The sequence below is a fragment of the Scyliorhinus canicula genome, chromosome 22, assembly GCF_902713615.1.
Source record: "Scyliorhinus canicula chromosome 22, sScyCan1.1, whole genome shotgun sequence".
NCBI lineage: Eukaryota > Metazoa > Chordata > Chondrichthyes > Carcharhiniformes > Scyliorhinidae > Scyliorhinus > Scyliorhinus canicula.
The window spans coordinates 6,008,024-6,027,010 of NC_052167.1; the positions used below are offsets into that span (position 1 = coordinate 6,008,024).

The 18,987-nt window shown below is 43.5% G+C and overlaps 1 protein-coding gene across 8 annotated transcripts in view; it reads left to right on the top strand.

Annotated features, from left to right (window-relative positions):
• Positions 1 to 284: 284 nt before the first annotated feature.
• Positions 285 to 18,987, top strand: part of gbf1 (golgi brefeldin A resistant guanine nucleotide exchange factor 1) — a 237,543-nt gene continuing 218,840 nt past the window's right edge. For 4 of the 8 annotated variants that reach the window (XM_038782817.1, XM_038782820.1, XM_038782818.1 and 1 more), the window contains exons 1-2: positions 285 to 544; positions 5,801 to 5,906. In XM_038782817.1, the coding sequence (XP_038638745.1) occupies positions 5,811 to 5,906 (96 nt within the window). In that variant the 5' untranslated portion in view covers positions 285 to 544; positions 5,801 to 5,810. The remainder of the gene's footprint in view (positions 545 to 5,800; positions 5,907 to 18,987) is intronic. The other 4 variants (XM_038782821.1, XM_038782822.1, XM_038782824.1 and 1 more) reach the window with 1 other exon arrangement.

The following is an 18,987-nucleotide window of genomic DNA, read 5'->3' on the forward strand; positions in this document are numbered from 1 at the left end:
ATGAGCTGGGCTGGGAAAGGCCAGACAGGCTCCAGCCCAGAAGCCAGCTCCCTGCTCCCATCACTGAGCATGTTTGAGGAAATAGAAGCAGAGAGCCTTGACCCAGCAGCCTTTGCGCACTGCACACCTCAACCCAACTTGATGGGGGTTCCTCCCTCTAGCCACGCCCATTGGACGCCTTGCCGGAGCCCCGCCTTCCGATTGGCCTGTACCTCCTTTCCATCAAGCCTGGGCGGGCAGCAGGTTCGGTTGTGCCCTCCATCCCTGCGTACGACGTCACTCAGGCCGTGCGTATTACGTCACTCAGACCGGGCCGGTTCCCAGGGAGCAGTCTCCGCTGTGTAGCGTCTCCGGCTTCTCACTCGGACAGGGCGGGGGGAAGGCCTCGGGCCTGCGATGTAGCTGGAGCTTCGCCGCCTGCTGCTGGGGCTGTGAATGTCCAGGGTGATCGGCCGGAGGGGGTTATCGCTCGGGGTTGTCCCTCCGCCGCCGGCTGCGGTAACCAGGCCGCCATCTTGGATGTGCTGGAAGCTCCCCTCAGGGGGTAAGTTTCTCTCTCTCTCTGTCTGTCTGTCTCCCTCTGTGTCCTCCAACCCCCGCCCCAGGTCTCTGCAAGGTGAGAGCTCTGACTCTGCGGCTCATCACCCCCCCCCCCCCCCCAAAGTGGGGATTGCCTGTTGGCAGAGGCCTGACCCCCACCCAAAGTCCTTTATAAACTCCTGGGTTGCCACCCCCCCCAGCAAGAATGACAGGCCTTTGCAGAGGACATTCACTGGAATGGCACCAGGGACCTCAGTTGAGTGGAGAGGGAGGAGAGGGGGGGATGGGGGGGATGTGGGTGTGGTTCTCCTTTGAGCCTGGGTGGCTAAAGGATGATTTAATGGAGTTGTCCTGGTTCCAAGGCCAATTAGTCCTCCCATTCTCCTAAACTGCCCACTCTTGTGCCATTTTCCTCTCTGACTTTCCCTGCATCCTCCCACCACTGGAACTCATGCCGGCAGCCATTTGGACCATTTTTATCAAATTTGAACATTAGTTAGCCTCTAACCTGATAGAAGTCTAGGTACTGCACAATTCATTTGCTCGGTTGGTTACCTCAACTCTTGCCATGCTTTTGCTGGAAGGTCATGTACACTTGAAATCTAAAGGTAGTTTCTCTCCGTGGACAGCGACAAGACCAAGCCACCAGGCCCAAGTGATGTCAAGAGTACCAATCAGGAACGTGCTGGACTGTCTCTGTAACCTGGGCTGCCAGACTGCCTGAGGAAGTGACAATTACATGTACTTATCTAGTGCCTATTAAGTAGTGGACCACCTCCAGATGCTTCCCAGGGGCATTATCAAAACAAAACTTGACACTGAGCCACATGAGATATTAGGACAGATAACTAAATGCTTGTTCATTTAAGTAGATTTTATAGAACCTCTTAAAGAGGAAATGGAGGTAACCAGTCTGAACCAGCACAACACTCAGAACTTGAAATCGCAGTCAAGATGCTTACACAAAGTTACTGTTAGTGGAGTATTTATAGAACAAGAATGTATATTATGCAAGGTTTTATTTTCCATATGATGGTTTCACACCAAAGATTTAATTTCACAATACTTCCAAACAGCCTTCAGAAGTACTAACTTGGACAAAAAGTCAAAGCAAACTAGAAATCTGCATATTTTTCTAATTGTCTTTGAATTAACACCTAATTCATATGGGATCAAAATCTGAGAAAATAACAGTGATTTGAGGTTTGTAGAATCTTGAGGTTGATGTACTGGCTCAAATACACCAAAATGTATATTGTTTATATTGGACAATCTTGTCATTTGTTTATAAACAATCTTTGTTTGTTACTTTAGTTGTCAATATGCCAGTAGAATGATGTAGATGAAAGTATAATCAAGGTGATATTGACATGAGAGTTCAAGGCACAGACATGTGCAGTGGCTAACTATGCTACAGTTAACTATATAAATGTTGCTACATGTTTCAATAACATACAACAAATATGTTACATTGTTCAGTAAGCTAAAAACTTAAACTCTGTGGGAAAAGTGGTCTGTTCAACTGTGGCAAAAAGAAAAGCTAAAAATAGTACAAGATTAAAGGAAGAGGTTTATGAAAGAGATGAAGTCTGAAGATTGGGAGGATTTAAGACGCAACAAAGGCTGACCAAGAAATTGAGAGATCGCAAATAAAAAAAGGAGAGTAAACTATCAAGAGGTCGAAGAACAGATTTTGAAAGTCAAACCTTTATGTAAAAAGGAAGAGATTAGTGATTGTCAATGTGGGTCCATATGAGAAATTATAATGGAGAGCAAGGAGATGGCATTGAACACATTGTTTCCGTCTTCATGGTAGAAGACCTATAAAACATTCCAGAAATAATGAGGGACCAAAGGTTCAGTGGAAATGAGGACCATTAGAATATATTATTAATGATGTGGAGATGTCGGCGTTGTTTCTGGAACATATCTCTCCATTCACCTGAGGAAGGAGCTGCGCTCCGATAGCTCGTGTTTGAAACAAACCTGTTGGACTTTAACCTGGTGTTGTAAGACTTCTTACTGTAATATATTATTAAGAAGCCATGGTGAGACCACACAATACATTTCTTCACTTAAGTTATGGACCTTTTCAAATCTCTACCCTCAAGGGTTGTGAATGCTGAGTTGACAATATTCAAAACAGATAAAATTTTGCATACTTGTGGGATGAAGGGATATGGGGATAGTGTAGGAAGGTGCAGCTGAGGTCAAAGATCAGCTGTGATCATTTGAATGGTGGAGTAGGCTTGAAGGGCTGACTCCTGTTTCTATTCCTTTGGTTCTTAAACCTGTGGAAAACATACAACAACTTTCATTTGCACGTACCAAAGCATTTCTCGGGTGTAATCTATAAATGGACAGATTAGCAGATCAAACATAAATCCCAACATTGCGCTTGTATTTTCTTAAAGGAATCATAGGTTTGCCCCACTGTAATGCAATTATCTAGACTATCTTTTTTTCCCCCTCAAGCTTGATGTATTTGCTATTAAATCTCTGGAAGGGGTGGCTTGGTGGCGCACTGCTGCCTCATGGCGCTGAGGATCCGGGTTCGATCCCAGCCCTGGGTCACTGTCCGGGTGGAGTCTGCACATTCTCCCCATGTCTGCGTGGGTCTCACCCCCACAACCCAAAGATGTGCAGCGTAGGTGAATGGACCATGCTAAATAATCATAATAATCTTTATTAGTGTCACAAGTAGGCCTACATTAACGCTGCAATGAAGTTACTGTGGAACATCCCCTAATCGCCGCACTACGACACCTGTTCGAGTACACTGAGGCAGAATTCAGAATGTCCAATTCACCTAACAAGCAAGTCTTTTGGGAGGAAACCGGAGCACCCGGTGGAAACCTGCACAGACAATAACCAAAGCTAGGAATTGAACCCTTGTCCTTGGTGCTGTGAAGCAACAGTGCTAACCACTGTACTACCATGCCACCTATATTGCTCCTTAAAAAAAATAATTGGGTACTCTAAATTACAAAAACAAAATCTCTGGAAGAAGAAACTTGCATTTATCTTGTTCTCCAGATTTCAGGACTGCTTGACAGTTAATTCATTACATTTGAGGTTTCATCACTGTTTTGTAAGCAGATTTTGCAGCAAGGTTACACAATTGGCAAGAATGTAAACGATCAGTTAATTTGTTTGGGGTGTATAAGAGATGAGTTGTTGCGCAGGAACAGCAAAACCACCCCTCCTCTTTGAATAGTGCCCTAAACGTGCCATTTGGACTTTCATGTCCAATCAAATAGGCAAAATGATACTTTTGTTTAATGTCTTATTCAAATGGTGGCGCTTCTGTAAGTGGACATCTCATTCAGTCCTGTACTGAATGAAGTTTGTCTGTGCAAAGGAACTGCTGGCCCATAAAAAGCCCGAAAGTTGTAAATCCATAATTTGTTAGGTGAATTGGACATTCTGAATTCTGCCTCCGTTTACTGGAACAGGTGCCGTAGTAACCTCCATAGTAACTTCATTGCAGTGTTAATGTAAGCCTACTTGTGACACTAATAAAGAAGTGGAAACCTGTACATGGACCTTGCCTTTGCTGTAATAGTAATGCAAGGTGTGAAGTGAATGTTAATAACTGAAGCCAACTCACTTCTGATGAATGATATCTCATTTGCAAAATTAGATTTGGAGAGGAGTTTTGCAGTTTCTGTTTTCTTAACTTTGGACCCACAGTTGCTTGCATTACATTTCCATCAGTATAATGAAATAATAATTAAGACAAAGGTAATAGTCATTGCGGGGGAGGGGTTACCCCAGCAGTATTGCACGTCGGTCGAATTGCTTAAACCTTAGGAGTGTTGTAAATTATGCTGGTTCTGAATTGGTGACACTGCAGACGGCTCCAGTTTTGGGCAATTGTGTGGTGTTAATGATTGATGTAGCTTTAATTCAGACGTTTAAGAACTATTTGTTATTTGTTAACCAGTGATCTTTACCCTGTGTACTCTTTGTTCAAGTTTGGCATCTATAAATAATCATCATTTGAAGCAATTGAGGCATACCAATTTCCATTGATTATTTAAAGAAGATTAAGCTGACCTGAATCTTGGAATCTACTGTTCTGGAAAAGAAAACACCATGTATTAATTTTGCAACATTGTCTGTTGTAGACTGATGGTATGAGTGCAAGCACTTTTGAAAACCTTTGGATTTTCCAAAGAGGGTGGCACAGTGGTTAGCACCGCTGCCTCACAGCGCCAGGGACCTGGGTTCATTTCCGGCCTTAGCTGGCTATGGAGTTTGCACATTTTCTCCGTGTTTGCGTGGCTTTCCTCCGGGTGCTCCGGTTTCCTCCCATGGTCCAAAGATGTATGGGTTAGGCGGATTAGCCATGATGAATTGTTCCTTAGTGTCCAGGGATGTGCAAGTTAGGTGGGGTTATGGGGTTATCCACAATGGATAAGACTCCAGCTACACTATACCAACTTGATATTTTAACTTTGAATGTTTTATCCAAGTGTGGTTACCCTCTTTAAACCTGACTTCAAATTGAGTTAGTTTAGCTGCAGTAAGCTACAATTAATTGTTGCATCATGAGAGTGAAATGGTTTTGCAGTGATGCCAATGTCCTTTCCATTCTGGGGCACTGGATAATTATTAACACTGGCAATTCTTGCTCCTGTGATTGGCCAAGGAATGCCCACACAAAGTACTGCTGGCATGTTCATGATCAACTATTATAGCAGAAAATAGAGATTAACTTGGAGCCTTCCTAATCTGCAGTAATCACTTCTACACCCAGCACTTTCCAATGCAGAGGAGTTCACATTAACTTGTATTACTGAATGTAATAATAGAGGATGTTGATCAAGTTTGAAGCAATGTAGGGTTAACACTGCTGCTGCTTCATGACACCGAGGACCCGGGTTCGATTCTGGCTGCCGGTCACTGTCTGTGTGGAGTTTGCACATTCTCCCCGTGTCTGCGTGAGTCTCACCCCGCAACCTAAAAGATGTACAGCTTAGGTGGGTTGGCCACGCTAAAGTGCCCCTGAATTGCAGAAAAGAAAAATTGGGCACTTTAAATTTAAAAAAACTAAAAAATAAGTTTGAAGTAACATAACATGAAGAGTAGTCCTTTTTACATCTGGGGAAAACAGCCAATCCTTTGTCCTCTTCATGCTCATTAATGTGAAAACTTTGCAACATTTAAATTAAATGAGTATATGTATACAGCTGAATGAAATTCTCACTTAGCAATTCTTGCCAAGTTTACTTAACCATTTCTTTCTCCTTTGCAGATCCTTCACCATGGTAGATAAAAGCATTTATATTGTGCAAGGTGAAATAAATAGTGTCGTTGGTGCTATAAAGCGAAATTCAAGATGGACCACTCATACTCCACTGGTAAGTTTTTCTGAGGAATGTTTACTTTTTGCTGTTCTGGTAGGTAACATTAATGTGGTATACATATATATGGTACAGTGTGGTAGCCAAATTGTTGTGGATGATCCTAGAATCTGACCTTGGTAGCACCTTGGATGACCTTGGATGAACTTGTCTGTTAGTCAGTGACTTTGTACAAATGCATAACCAACACTAAGGGCAAGATCTTCCGGCCACGCTGCACCAGGAAAGCAGCTCAACGCGCGGTGCAGCGTGGCCAGTGAAAGCCGGGAGATCCCGCTCCCAGGATCCACAAGGCCCGCTATGCATTGCGAGATTCAATCCAATGGGCGGAATCACATTTTGGCAAATCAGCATATTAGACGAGGCTCATTAGGGGACTTTGTTCCCTTTTGGGAAGATCGTGCCTGAGGTGTTTGTTGCATTGAGTGGTGCTTGACCATGTATTGAATGTTACAGAAACATTGCTGATCTGCTACTCAAGCTGCCGGCAATAGGTGGAAATAAAATTGGAGACACTTCATGACTTAGCCTACCTGGATAGTATTTTTTCAGAGAGGGCTGCTTTGCTTACAGTTACAGTGAACTAAAGGTTCAGCTGCTGCTATTTCAGTGGACTGAGTGAAAAGGCCAGATGTCTTTTTGTGTCTTCACCTCATAGGATCACTATGGTCTGATCCAGGAATCACCAGGCAAACATGAAAGGGGCAGATGTCAGCCATTCGGCCTCTCGAGCCTATTCCGCCATTTGATAAGTTCATGGCTGATTTGTTTGTGTAAAGAGCGTGGAGAGACAAGGGCGAGATGTCAATAAAGAGCACGGAGAGAGAGAGGGCGAGACTACAATAAAGAGTGTGGAGAGAGAGAGGTATAAGGATAATTCGCTTATTGTCACAAGTAGGCTACTAATGAAGTTACTGTGAAAAGCCCCTAGTTGCCACATTCCGGCGCATGTTCGGGCGAGACATCAATAAAGAGCGTGGAGGGCAGCACGGTGACACAGTGGTTAGCATTGTTGCCTGCGGCGCTGAGGACCCGGGTTCGAATCCCGGCCCTGGGTCACTGTCCGTGGGGAGTTTGCACATTCTCCCCGTGTTTGCGTGGGTTTCGCCCCCACAACCCAAAAGATGTGCAAGCAGGGTAGCATGGTGGTTAGCATAAATGCTTCACAGCTCCAGGGTCCCAGGTTCGATTCCCGGCTGGGTCACTGTCTGTGTGGAGTCTGCACGTCCTCCCCCTGTGTGCGTGGGTTTCCTCCGGGTGCTCCGGTTTCCTCCCACAGTCCAAAGATGTGCGGGTTAGGTGGATTGGCCATGCTAAATTGCCCGTAGTGTCCTAATAAAAGTAAGGTTAAGGGGGGTGGTTGTTGGGTTACGGGTATAGGGTGGATACGTGGGTTTGAGTAGGGTGATCATGGCTCGGCACAACATTGAGGGCCGAAGGGCCTGTGCTGTACTGTTCTATGTTCTATGTGCAGGATAGGTGGAATGGCCACCCTAAATTGCCCCTTAATTGGAAAAAATAATTGGGTACTCTAAATTTAACAAAAAACAAAGAGCGTGGAAATGGAGAGAGGGCGAGACTTCAGTAAAGAGCGCGGAGAGAGAGAGAGAGAGGCTAGACTTCAATAAGAGCGTGGAGGGAGAGGGCGAGACTGCAATATAGAGCACGGAGAGAGAGAGGCGAGACTATAATAAAGAGCACATAGAGAGAGAGGGCGATGCATCAATAAAGAGCGTGGAGAGACTGGGTTAGGGACACTGCTATCGGCTAAGACAGCTGTTTGTCTGATCCAAAATTGAAAAAACCCAGTAAAGTGACGTCGCACGAGACTGTGACCTGATTGGCTGAAAGGCATACCGGGCTAAATTTGAATATCTGTAGTTACTGATTTAAATACTAGTTTTGATTTGACTTAGATTATTATTTTAAAGTTGATTTGAAGTACTATTTTTTACTTTTTAAAAATTTGACTTAAATAACTATTTTGGGTTGATTTAAATTAATATTTGTAAGTTGATTTAAATAACTTTTTTAATTTCAATTAATTAACTATTTTCAATTTGTTGTCCGATCAAGAGGGATAAATACTCAGTTTTCAAAAAAAAAAAATCTAATTAGATAGTATACAGGGATTGGATTTAATCTGACACAAAAACACTTTCTAAAGTTTAATTTCAAAGGTTTAATTTAAAGGAATAATTCATGGCAGGACAGTTCCAAGGTCTGGTCTACTCCTCTTGCTCCATGTGGCAGGCTGGAGACAGTTCCAGTCCCGAGGCCAGCATGTGTGCAGGAAGTGTTTCCAGTTACAGCTCCTGGAAGCTCGAGTTTCAGAGCTGGAGCGGCGGCTGGAGACACTGTGAGGCATCTGCAAGTCGGAGAGTATCGTGGATAGCACATATAGAGAGGTGGTCATACTGCAGGCTCAGACTCCGCAGGCAGGAAGGGAATGGGTGACCACCAGACAGAGCAAGCGAGCACGGCAGGTAGTGCAGGGATCTCCTGTGGCCATTCTCCTGCAGAACAGATATACAGTTTTGGATACTGTTGAGGGAAATGGCCTCTCGGGAGGGAGGGGGGGGGGGGGGGGGGGGGACAGCAGCAGCCAAACCCGTGGAGTAATAAGTGTGACAGTGCAATACTTATAGGAGATTCAATTGTAAGGGGAATAGACAGGTGTTTCTGTGGCCGCAAACGAGACTCCAGGATGGTACGTTGCCTCCCTGATGCTAGGGTCAAGGATGTCTTTGAGCGGGTACAGGACATTCTGGAGGGGGAGGGTGAACAGCCAGTCATGGTACACATCGGTAAAACAACATAGGTTTTAAAAAAAGGGATGAAAGGGCAGCACGGTGGCACAGTGGTTAGCATTGCTGCCTACGGCGCTGAGGACCTGGGTTCGAATCCCGGCCCTGGGTCACTGTCCGTGTGGAGTTTGCACATTCTCCCCGTGTCTGTGTGGGTTTCACCCCCACAACCCAAAATTGTGCAGGGTAGGTGGATTGGCCACGCTAAATTGCCCCTTAATTGGAAATAATAATTGGGTACTCTAAATTTATAAAAAAAAGGGATGAGATCCTAAAGGCAGAATACAGGGAGCTAGGAAGGAAGTTAAGAAATCGGACCTCAAAGGTAGTGATCTCAGGATTACTACTGGTGCCGCATGCTAATCAGAGTAGAAATGACAGGATATATAGGATGAATATGTGGCTGAAGAGATGGTGTCAGGGGGAGGGTTTCACATTCCTGGGGCATTGTGACCGGTTCTGGGGGAGGTGGGACCTGTACAAACTGGATGGGTTACACCTGGGCAGGACTGGAATGGGGGGACTATTTGCTAGAGCAGTTGGGGAGGGTTTAAATTAAAATGCCAGGGGGATGGGAACCTACGCAAGGAGTCAGAGAAAGAGGGAGCAAGGGCAAAAGGTAGAAAAGTGAATAAGAAAAATGATAGGTGGAGAAACTGAGGACAAAATTCAAACAGGGCAGTAGAGAAAAATATTGGGAGCAAGACAAGCATTGTGAAAAAGACAAACTTAAAGGCTCTGTGCCTTAATGCATGGAGCATTTGCAATAAAGTGGATGAACTAATCGCGCAGATAGATATAAATGGGTATGATATAATTGGGATTACGGAGGCATGGCTTCAGGGTGAACAGGGATGGGAACTGAATGTCCCAGGGTTCTCAGTATTTAGGAAGGACAGGCATAAAAGAAAAGGCGGTGGCATGACACTGCTGGATAAAGAGGAAATTAACACAATAGTGAGAAAGGATATTAGCTCTGACAATGTGGAATCTGTATGCGTAAAGTTGAAAAATGCCAAGGGACAAAAACATTAGTGGGTGTCATATATAGACCCCCAAACTGCAGTGGTGAGGTTGGGAATGGCATTAAACATGAAATTAGTGATGAATGTAATAAGGGAATATCGGTGATCATGGGTGATTTTAATCTTCACATAGATTGGGCAAATGAAATTAGCCACAATGCCGTAGAGGAGGAATTCCTGGCGTGTATACGGGATGGTTTTCTTGACCAATATGTGGAGGAACCAACTAGAGAGCAGGCCATCTTATACTGTGTACTGTGTAATGAGAAGGGGATCATTGCCAACCTGGCTGTATGAGACCTCTTGGGGATGAGCGACCACAACATGATAGAATTTTTTATCAAGGTGGAGAGTGAAGTAGTTGATTCGGAGATGAGGGTGCTGAATCTTAATAAAGGGAACTATGAGGATATGAGGCGTGAGTTGCCTTGATAGATTGGGGAGAGTTACTTAAAGGGATGACAGTAGATAGACAATGGCAAACATTCAAGGAACGCATGGAGGAACTACAGCAACTGTTCTGGCACAATAGCAACGGGGATAAGAGGGCTAATCCATGGATTACAAAGGAAATTAGAAATAGTATCCGATCCAAGGAAGAAGCATACAGATTGGCCAAGAAAAATTATAGGTCTGAGGATTGGGAGCAGTTTAGAATTCAGCAAAGAAGGACGAAAGGATTGATTAAGAATGGGAAAGTACAGTACAAAAGGAAGATTGCAGGGAACATAAAGACTGACACTAAGAGTTTCTACAGATATGTGAAGAGAAAGAGATTGATAAAGAGAAATGTAGGCCCCCTACAGACAGAAACAGGGGAATGCATAATAAGGGACAAATAAATGGCTGCGTAATTAACTACATACTTTGGTTCACAAATGAGGACACAAATCAGATCCCAGAAATGTTGGAGAATGAAAGGTTTAGTGAGAGGGAAGAACTGAGGGAGATCAACATTAGTAGAGAGATGGGAAAACTGATGGGATTGAAGGCGGATAAATCCCCAGGGCCTGAGAATCTGCATCCCAGAGTGCTTAAGGAGGTGGCTCTGGAAATAGTGGATGCATTGGTGGTCACCTTCCGGGATTCTATAGACTCTGGAACTGCCCCTGCAGATTGGAGAGTAGCGCACGTCACTTCGATATTCAAAAAGTGAGGAAGAGAGAAAACAGGGAATTATAGACCAGTAAGCCTAACATCGGTAGTGGAGAAAATGCTTAAATCCATTATCAAGGACTTTATAGCGGAACATTTAGAAAGCAGTGGCAGGATCAGTCAGAGTCAGCATGGATTTATGAAGGGAAAATCATGCTTGACAAATCTGTTGGAATTCTTTGAAGAGGTAACCATTATAGTCGACAAGGGGGAGCCAGTTGATGTGGTATATTTGGACTTTCAGAAGGCGTTTGACAAAGTTCCGCATAAGAGATTATTGTGCAGAATTAAAATGCATGGGATTGGGGGAAATGTATTGAGGTGGATAGAAAACTGGTTGGCAGAGAGGAATAAAAGAGTAGGGATTAATGAGTCCATCTCAAATTGGCAGGCAGTAATCAGTGGGGTACCACAGGGATCGGTGCTGGGACCCCAGCTATTCACAATATATATTAATGATTTGGATAAGGGAACAAAATGTAACATCTCAAAATTTGCAGATGATATCAAATTAGGTGGGATGGTGAATTGTGACAAGCATGCAGGGATCCTACAGCAAGATGTGGACAGGTTGGACGAGTGGGCAAACCAATGGTAGATGCAGTATAATTTAGATAAGTGTGAGGTTATTCGTTTTGGAAGCAAAACAGGAAGGCAGATTACTACCTGAAGGTTGTAAATTGGGAGAGGGCAGTGTGCAGCGGGACCAGGGTTGTCCTTGTGCATCATTCACTGAAGGTAAGCATGCAGGTGGAGCAGGCGGTAAAGAAGGCAAATGGTATGTTTGCCTTCATTGCAAGAGATTTCGAGCATAGAAGCAGGGATGTGTTACTGCACTTGTACAGTGCCTTGGTTAGGCCACACTTGGAGTATTGTGTGCAGTTTTGGTCTCCTTCTCTGAGGAAGGATGTTCTTGCTCTAGAGGGAGTGCAGCGAACATTTACCAGACTGATTCTAGGGATGGCTGGATTGTCATATGAGGAGAGATTGACTCGGTTGGGATTGTTCTCGCTGGAGTTCAGAAGAATGAGGGGGGATCTCATAGAAACTTATAAAATTCTAACAGGACTAGACAGGGTAGATGCAGGGAAGATGTTACCAATGATGGGTGTGCCCAGAATCAGAAGTCACAGCCTGAGGATTCAGGATAAACCATTTCGGACAGAGATAAGGAGACACTTCTTCACACAAAGAGTGGTGAGCCTGTGGCATTCATTACCACAGGAAGTATTGATGCTAAAACTTTGAATATAATCAAGAGGCTGCTGGATATAGCACTTGGGGAGAATGGGATGAAAGGCTATGGGGAGAAAGCAGGATTACGCTATTGAGTTGGATGATCAGCCATGATGCCTCCTCCTGCTCCTATCTTCCATGTATCAATGTTTCAAGTTCTACATTTCCATCTACACTGATAACCTTTGATTCTCTTGCCTAACACAAATCTATCTACCACTGCCGTAAAAATATTCAGTGACCCAGATCCAGCCTTCACCGCCTTCTGAGGCAGAGTTCCAAAGTCGCACAACCTTTTTGTGAGGATGTGCATAAAGCAGATTGGTATGTAATATTATAAACGACCTCTGATCAGCGGCTCTGTGCCTCAAGGCACTTGGGTAAGTCGTGTTGATGGATAGACATATTTTGCAGTAGCTCGATAATAGTTAGTGTTAGTAGTTTGTTATTTATTTACTCCAGTTATCTTTAACATGCAGTTGTTTCATAAATTATTTAAACTAGATGTTCTGTAGTGCATCATTTATTTTTAAAAATTAAATTGAGTGTACCCAATTCATTTTTTCCAATTAAGGGGCAATTTAGCGTGGCCAATCCACCTACCCTGCACATCTTTGGGTTGTGGGGCTGAGACCTACACAAACACGGGGAGAATGTGCAAACTCTGCACTGGCAGTGACCCAGAGCCGGGACCGAACCTGGGACCTTGGCGCCGTGAGGCAGAGTGCGAACCACTGCGCCACTGTGCTGCCCCAGTAGCGCATATTTCATATCGGCCAGTCTACAGAACTTGACATGAGACCAAGAGTGATGATTGAGTAAGAACAAGAAGATTCTGCACAGATCCGAATAATTAAAGATAACCTCGAAGAAGAAAGAAAAGATTTTTTTTTTCCTACTGACTTGATAAGCTACTGGCAACTGGTGCTCAATGCACGGTAAAACCTCGAAGCCCAGGAGGATGGAAGATATCAAGGCACCTCAACAGCTTTGGATTACCACTAACGTAGAGCGAGGATTGGCGGTTGTTTAAGCAGCAGTTCATACTCCATATTGTAGCCCTTGGTCTGCAGGCACAGCCTGACGAGAGGTGCATTGTGTTGCTGCTCAGTGCAGCAGGTCCCCAAGCAATTTAAATTTTCAACAAGTTTGTCGTCGAAAATGAGGCAGACAGCACGAACATTGATGAAGTTCTAAAGCAATTTGATCGGCATTGCTCTCCTTAAAAAAAAAAAAATGAAACCTTTGAGCGCTACATATTCTGCATGTGCACCCAGAAAGCAGGCGAATCATTTGATAGTTTTCTCACTGACTTGCGGTTGAAGGCGCGGTTGTGTAATTTTAGTACCCTCTAGTCGTCAGATCATGTTCGGGATGTCCAACGATAAGGTACACGAGAGGCTTCTAAAGGAAACATAGCTTCCACTCTCAAATGCTATACAAATATGTCATGCTAGTGAGCTTTTAGCAAAGCAGATCAGCATGTTGAATCTCCGGCATTTTGGCACAACTGTAGAAGAGGCTGCCGACGCCATTCACATGGTGACGCAGTCGAATAAAAAAACGTGGTCCCAGCAAAGGTGCCCATTTTGAGCAGCCGACCTGATCTGCCATTTCATGCCAGCGATGTGGCAAATGGCATTTGCCACAATAATGCCCAGCGTTTGGAAAGGTACGCTCCAAATCGAGCCCGTGATTTTCTTGTCAAAAAGAGGAACAAACGAAAGCCATCAACCCAGTTGATGAAGTGTGCCGCAAAGACATGTTCTTCATCGACATGATCTTTAGCGGGGACAAGTATAGTATTGCATGCAAACTGACAAGAACGTAGAACATAGAACAGTACTGCACAGAACAGGCCCTTCGGCCCTCGATGTTGTGCCAAGTTTTGTCCAAAACCAAGATCAAGCTATCCCACTCCCTGTCATTCTAGTGTGCTCCATGTGCCTATCCAATAACCGCTTGAAAGTTCCTAAAGTGTCTGACTCGACTATCACAGCAGGCAGTCCATTCCACACCCTAACCACTCTCTGAGTAAAGAACCTACCTCAGACATCCCTCCTATATCTCCCACCCTGAATCTTATAGATATGCCCCCTTGTAACAGCTACATCCATGCGAGGAAATAGTCTCTGAACGTCCACTCTATCTATCCTCCTCATCATCTTATAAACCTCCATTAAGTTGCCTCTCATCCTCCTCCGCTCCATTGAGAAAAGCCCTAGCTCCTTCAACCTTTCTTCATAAGACATACCCTCCAATCCAGGAAGATCCTGGTACATCTCCTTTGCACCCTTTCCAATGCTTCCACATCCTTCCAATAATGAGGTGACCAGAACTGCCACAATCCTCCAAATGTGGTCTCAATGTTGCAATGACAATTTGTAGCATCAATGCAGTTAATGCAGAAACTCCAAGATAAATAGACAGTGCCATTAATGATCAATGACACTAATAACAGTGAAACTCGACACACCTAAGAGGGCCTACCTCATTAATTTATCTGATGTCAGAAAGCTTAAACTGTGAATTAAACCGCAAGTAGTAAACAAAACAGTATTGTTAAGAGATTACAATGGAAATTAAATCACGACGTTGGGAGCATGTGAGCTCGATATCAATGTAAAAAACAGAATTATTTGAATTAGATGTTCTGTAGTGCATCATTCATATTGGCCAGTCCACAGAACATGACACCTTTGAGAGAAAAAGTTCTCATATCTCTGTCCTAAAAGGGCCACCCTAATTTTAAAACAGTACAACATCGTTTCGGGCGAACCCACAAGAGGAAACATCCTTTCCACGTTCACCATTCAGGATCGACTGTACTTCACCCCTCACTTCTTTAAACTCCATTGGAAAAGAGCAACGTCTATCCAACCTTTCCTCGTTAAACAACCCACGCATTCCAAGTATCAATCCAGTAAACTCCTCTGAACTGTCTCCCATGCATTTGCATCCTTGCTTAAATAAGGAGACCAAAATTGCACACACTATTTGAATTGCAGTCCCATCAATGCTCTGTATAACTGAAGTATAACGCCCTTACTTTTATGCTCAATTCCTCTCATAATAAAGGATAGGATTCCATTAACTGCCGTAATTACTTGCCCTACCTTCTTACTAACTTTTTCGACTCATGTGACTCAGGCCAATTAGGGATGGACACCAAATCCTCACCCAACCAGCAACACCCACATCCCATAGGAGAATTAACAAAAAATGCACTAGAACACTTTTTAAGAAAAAATAAATACGTTTAGGAGTTCGCAATTATTGTTTCCCCAATTAAGCAGCAATTTAGCGTGGCCAATTCACCTACCCTGCACATCTTTGGGTTGTGGGGGTGAGACCCATGCAGACATGGGGACAATGTGCATACTCCATATGGACAGTAACACAGGGCCGGCGTTGAACCAGGGCCGTTGGTGCTATGAGGCAGCAGTGCTCACCACTTTGCCACCTGCACTAGAATATCTAGATCCCTCTGCACCTCAGAGTTTTGCAGCTGTTCTCTGTTTAAGAATAACTCACCCGTATTACTCTTTCTGCCAAAATGAACAACTTCACATTTCCCTACATTATGTTCCATATGCCAGACTTTTGCCCACTCACTGAACCTATCTAAATCCATCTGCAATCTCCTTATGCCCTCTTCACAGCATACCTTCTACCTATCTTTGTTTTAAAAAAATAAATTTAGAGTACCCAAATAATTTTTCATCTTAAGGGCCAATTTAGCGTGGCAAATTCGCCTACCCTGCACTTTCTTTTGGGTTGTGGGAGTGAGACCCACGCAGACACGGAGAGAATGTGCAAAGTCCACATGGACAGTGACCCGGGGCCGGGAGTGAACCTGGGTCCTCGGCGCAGTGAGCCTACCCTACCTATCTTTGTGTCATCTGCAAATTTAGTTACCATGTTTTCACTCCCCTCATCTCGGTCTAGTTGACCGCTCGTGCTCTGTGTGTTATTTTGTTGTCCAGTAGTATCTGACTGAATCACTAGGTGTGACCAAGAATGCTTCGCATTATGACTTCTTACCTTCGGTGTTAGGAAGAATGTAAGAAACAGGAGCAGCAGAAGACCATATGGACCATTGAACCCATGTTCTGCTAACTTTTTATGTTTGTCATAAGGTATTCCAACCAAAAGGTAACTATTCATTTAAATTCACATGTCCTGTTTGAGAGTTCAAATCTTCATGTCAATGTAAGTTAATTTGGTTAGTTTCCTTAACTGAGAATCTGGGCTGGAGAACAATGAAAGGAATAATCAAAAATGAATTTTTTTCCAACTGTGAGCAGCAACTTGTTTCTTACCATCTGAAAATGGAAGCTTCATTGGGGTGATCCACCATTGTCTTCCATCCCACCACCCTCAATTCTCTCTTGAAAATGCTGACTTCTTTGTCAGGTAGTTGCACAGGTTCTGGTCATCCTTGGCTATGTCATTAAACAGATCATACTTTATGTTTGAGCCCAGACCTTGTGTGTTGGCAGCTACGTGTGGCATTATCGCTGCATTTGAGCTTGTTTCCATCTGAAAGTCACACATTTCAGCAAAATCAGATAAATAGGAATCCTTTTCAGCACAGACTACTATAGTTAATTGTGATGAATGCAAGAAATTGTCATTTTTATATATTTTTTACAGTATTGTTATTAAAACCTGGGTAAGGATGCATAGAGACAGCATTACTTTTAGAGTGGGAATTAAGGTTTTGTAAAAGTGATTTGAGATAAAGTGTTCTGCTAATAGATCTTGAACTATTTACTTGTTTATAGACAGATAGCTAATGGAATATTGTTTACGTTTGAAGGACCCCTGGGCATGCAGATAATTTATGAGTAGTATTGTGTTTGGTCCTGGCTAAACAAGGCAAGGGACATCTTGTAAGAAGAGACAAAATAATGTCTTATGCTTTGGGTGCAGAAGATGTAGTTAATGGGAGCCAGGTGAGAGTCAATAGGTCTTATAACTCAAAACTAAAGAGGTGTTTCAGTTTGGTACTGAAAAGTGTTCTCTCCAAAGATACTTTACAGAGAAAAGCAAGTAGAAACCTCGTTGCTAACTTAAGATACCTATTGGTCAGTATTATCACTCCTGTGGTGTGGTGCAGTAACATTTTCGCACGGTTTTACCCAGTTAAAAATTGTTGGGTTCTCATTCGGGATCCTAACAATTGTGATGCAGCTAATGATGTTCCAAATAATTTTTGTGCCAGTCAGTTTGCCTGGGTGAGTGTGAGAAATCATTGTTTTTGGGCACTCGGGTATATAGTTACCAATTCAGTAGCTAAAATGCTTTATTCATTTTATAATAAAATTTCATAAAAGCCTTTATGAAAGCACATGTTTGGAAAAGCCTGGTAGATACCTTCACTTCTTTGTCGCATTGTTATGTAGTGGTGAAATAGATAAATTTTAGCTCATCACATGAGAACCAACTTCCTACGAAGCTAAAGAAATTTGGCATGTCTACATCAACTCTCTCAAGCTTCTACAGATGTGCGATAGAGAGCATCCTATCCGGCTGCGTCACAGCCTGGTATGGCAACTGCTCAGTCCAAGATCGCAAGAAATTGCATAGTGTGGTGAACTCAGCCTAACACATCACACAAGATTGCCACTCCCACATTGATTCTGTATATGCCTCCCGTTGCCTCAAGAAGACAGACAGCATTATCAGAGACCCCTCCCACCCAGGCATTACCTTCTTCCAGACCCTTCCATCAGGCAGAAGGTACAGAAGTCTGAGGACCCGCACATCTAGACTTTGTCGATGTACCATTTGTCAATGTTCTCTGTTGATTATTCTTTTTGTCTACTATGTGTACGTTCCCTCGGCCACAGAAAAATACTTTTCACTGTACTTTGGTACGTGTGACAATAAATCAAATCAAATCAACTAACAGTGATAATGACATTGGAAAGGTGTCAAGAGGGGCCTGCTGCTTTCATGCTGCATTATTAGAATACTAACTACCAAATGGGTTATGCTCATTTCATTCAGGCTTCATTGAGAGAGATGTAGTGAATAGTCAGGATGCATTTCACAGGACTGCTAATACAAAAGTGAGTGCAAAGAAATGCAACTGGTGAGGCTGCCATTTAAATTTTAAAAAATATTTAAAAAATAAATTTCAGGTACCCACTTCATTTTTTTTCCAATTAAGGGGCAGTTTCGCGTGGACAATGCACCTACCTTACATCTTTGGCTTGTGGAGGGGGGGGGGGGGGGGTGAGCCCCGCGCAGACACTGGGAGAATGTGAAAACTCCACACGGACAGTGACATGGGGCCAGGATTGAACCCTGGGACCTCGACGACATGAGGCAGCGGTGCTAACCACTGTGCCACTGTTCTGTCTGGTCCTCGGCACCATGGGCCAACAGTGCTAGCCACTGAGCTGCCCGTGGCTGTCTTGATTTAGGAGTTTTTTTTCTTTGACAGATTAAGAAAATCATTCTTTATTGACTGATTCGAACAAAAATAAAAAAATGTACCAATTCTTTCAAGAAAAAATGCCTTGTTCTTTAAATGGCATATTCCTAACGAGCTCTAGTGAGTAGCTGGGTCTTCGACAGATTTGAACTACGACATTTAAATAAAATCTTTAAAACAAATAATGATTTTTTTTTTAAGACATGGAAATGGTTGAAATCCAATAAGCTCAAAGTTTACAATAAGGGAACATTTAATGGTCAGGGACCCGAGGATCCCAATCATCTTTGATCTGTAGCTTTACAGTCGCCTAGCCAGTTTTATTAATTATGACTGATTTACGAGCACAGCTTGGGGGGAGAATCTAAAACACGCTTTACAGCAAAAACCCTTCATTAAAACCTACCCCT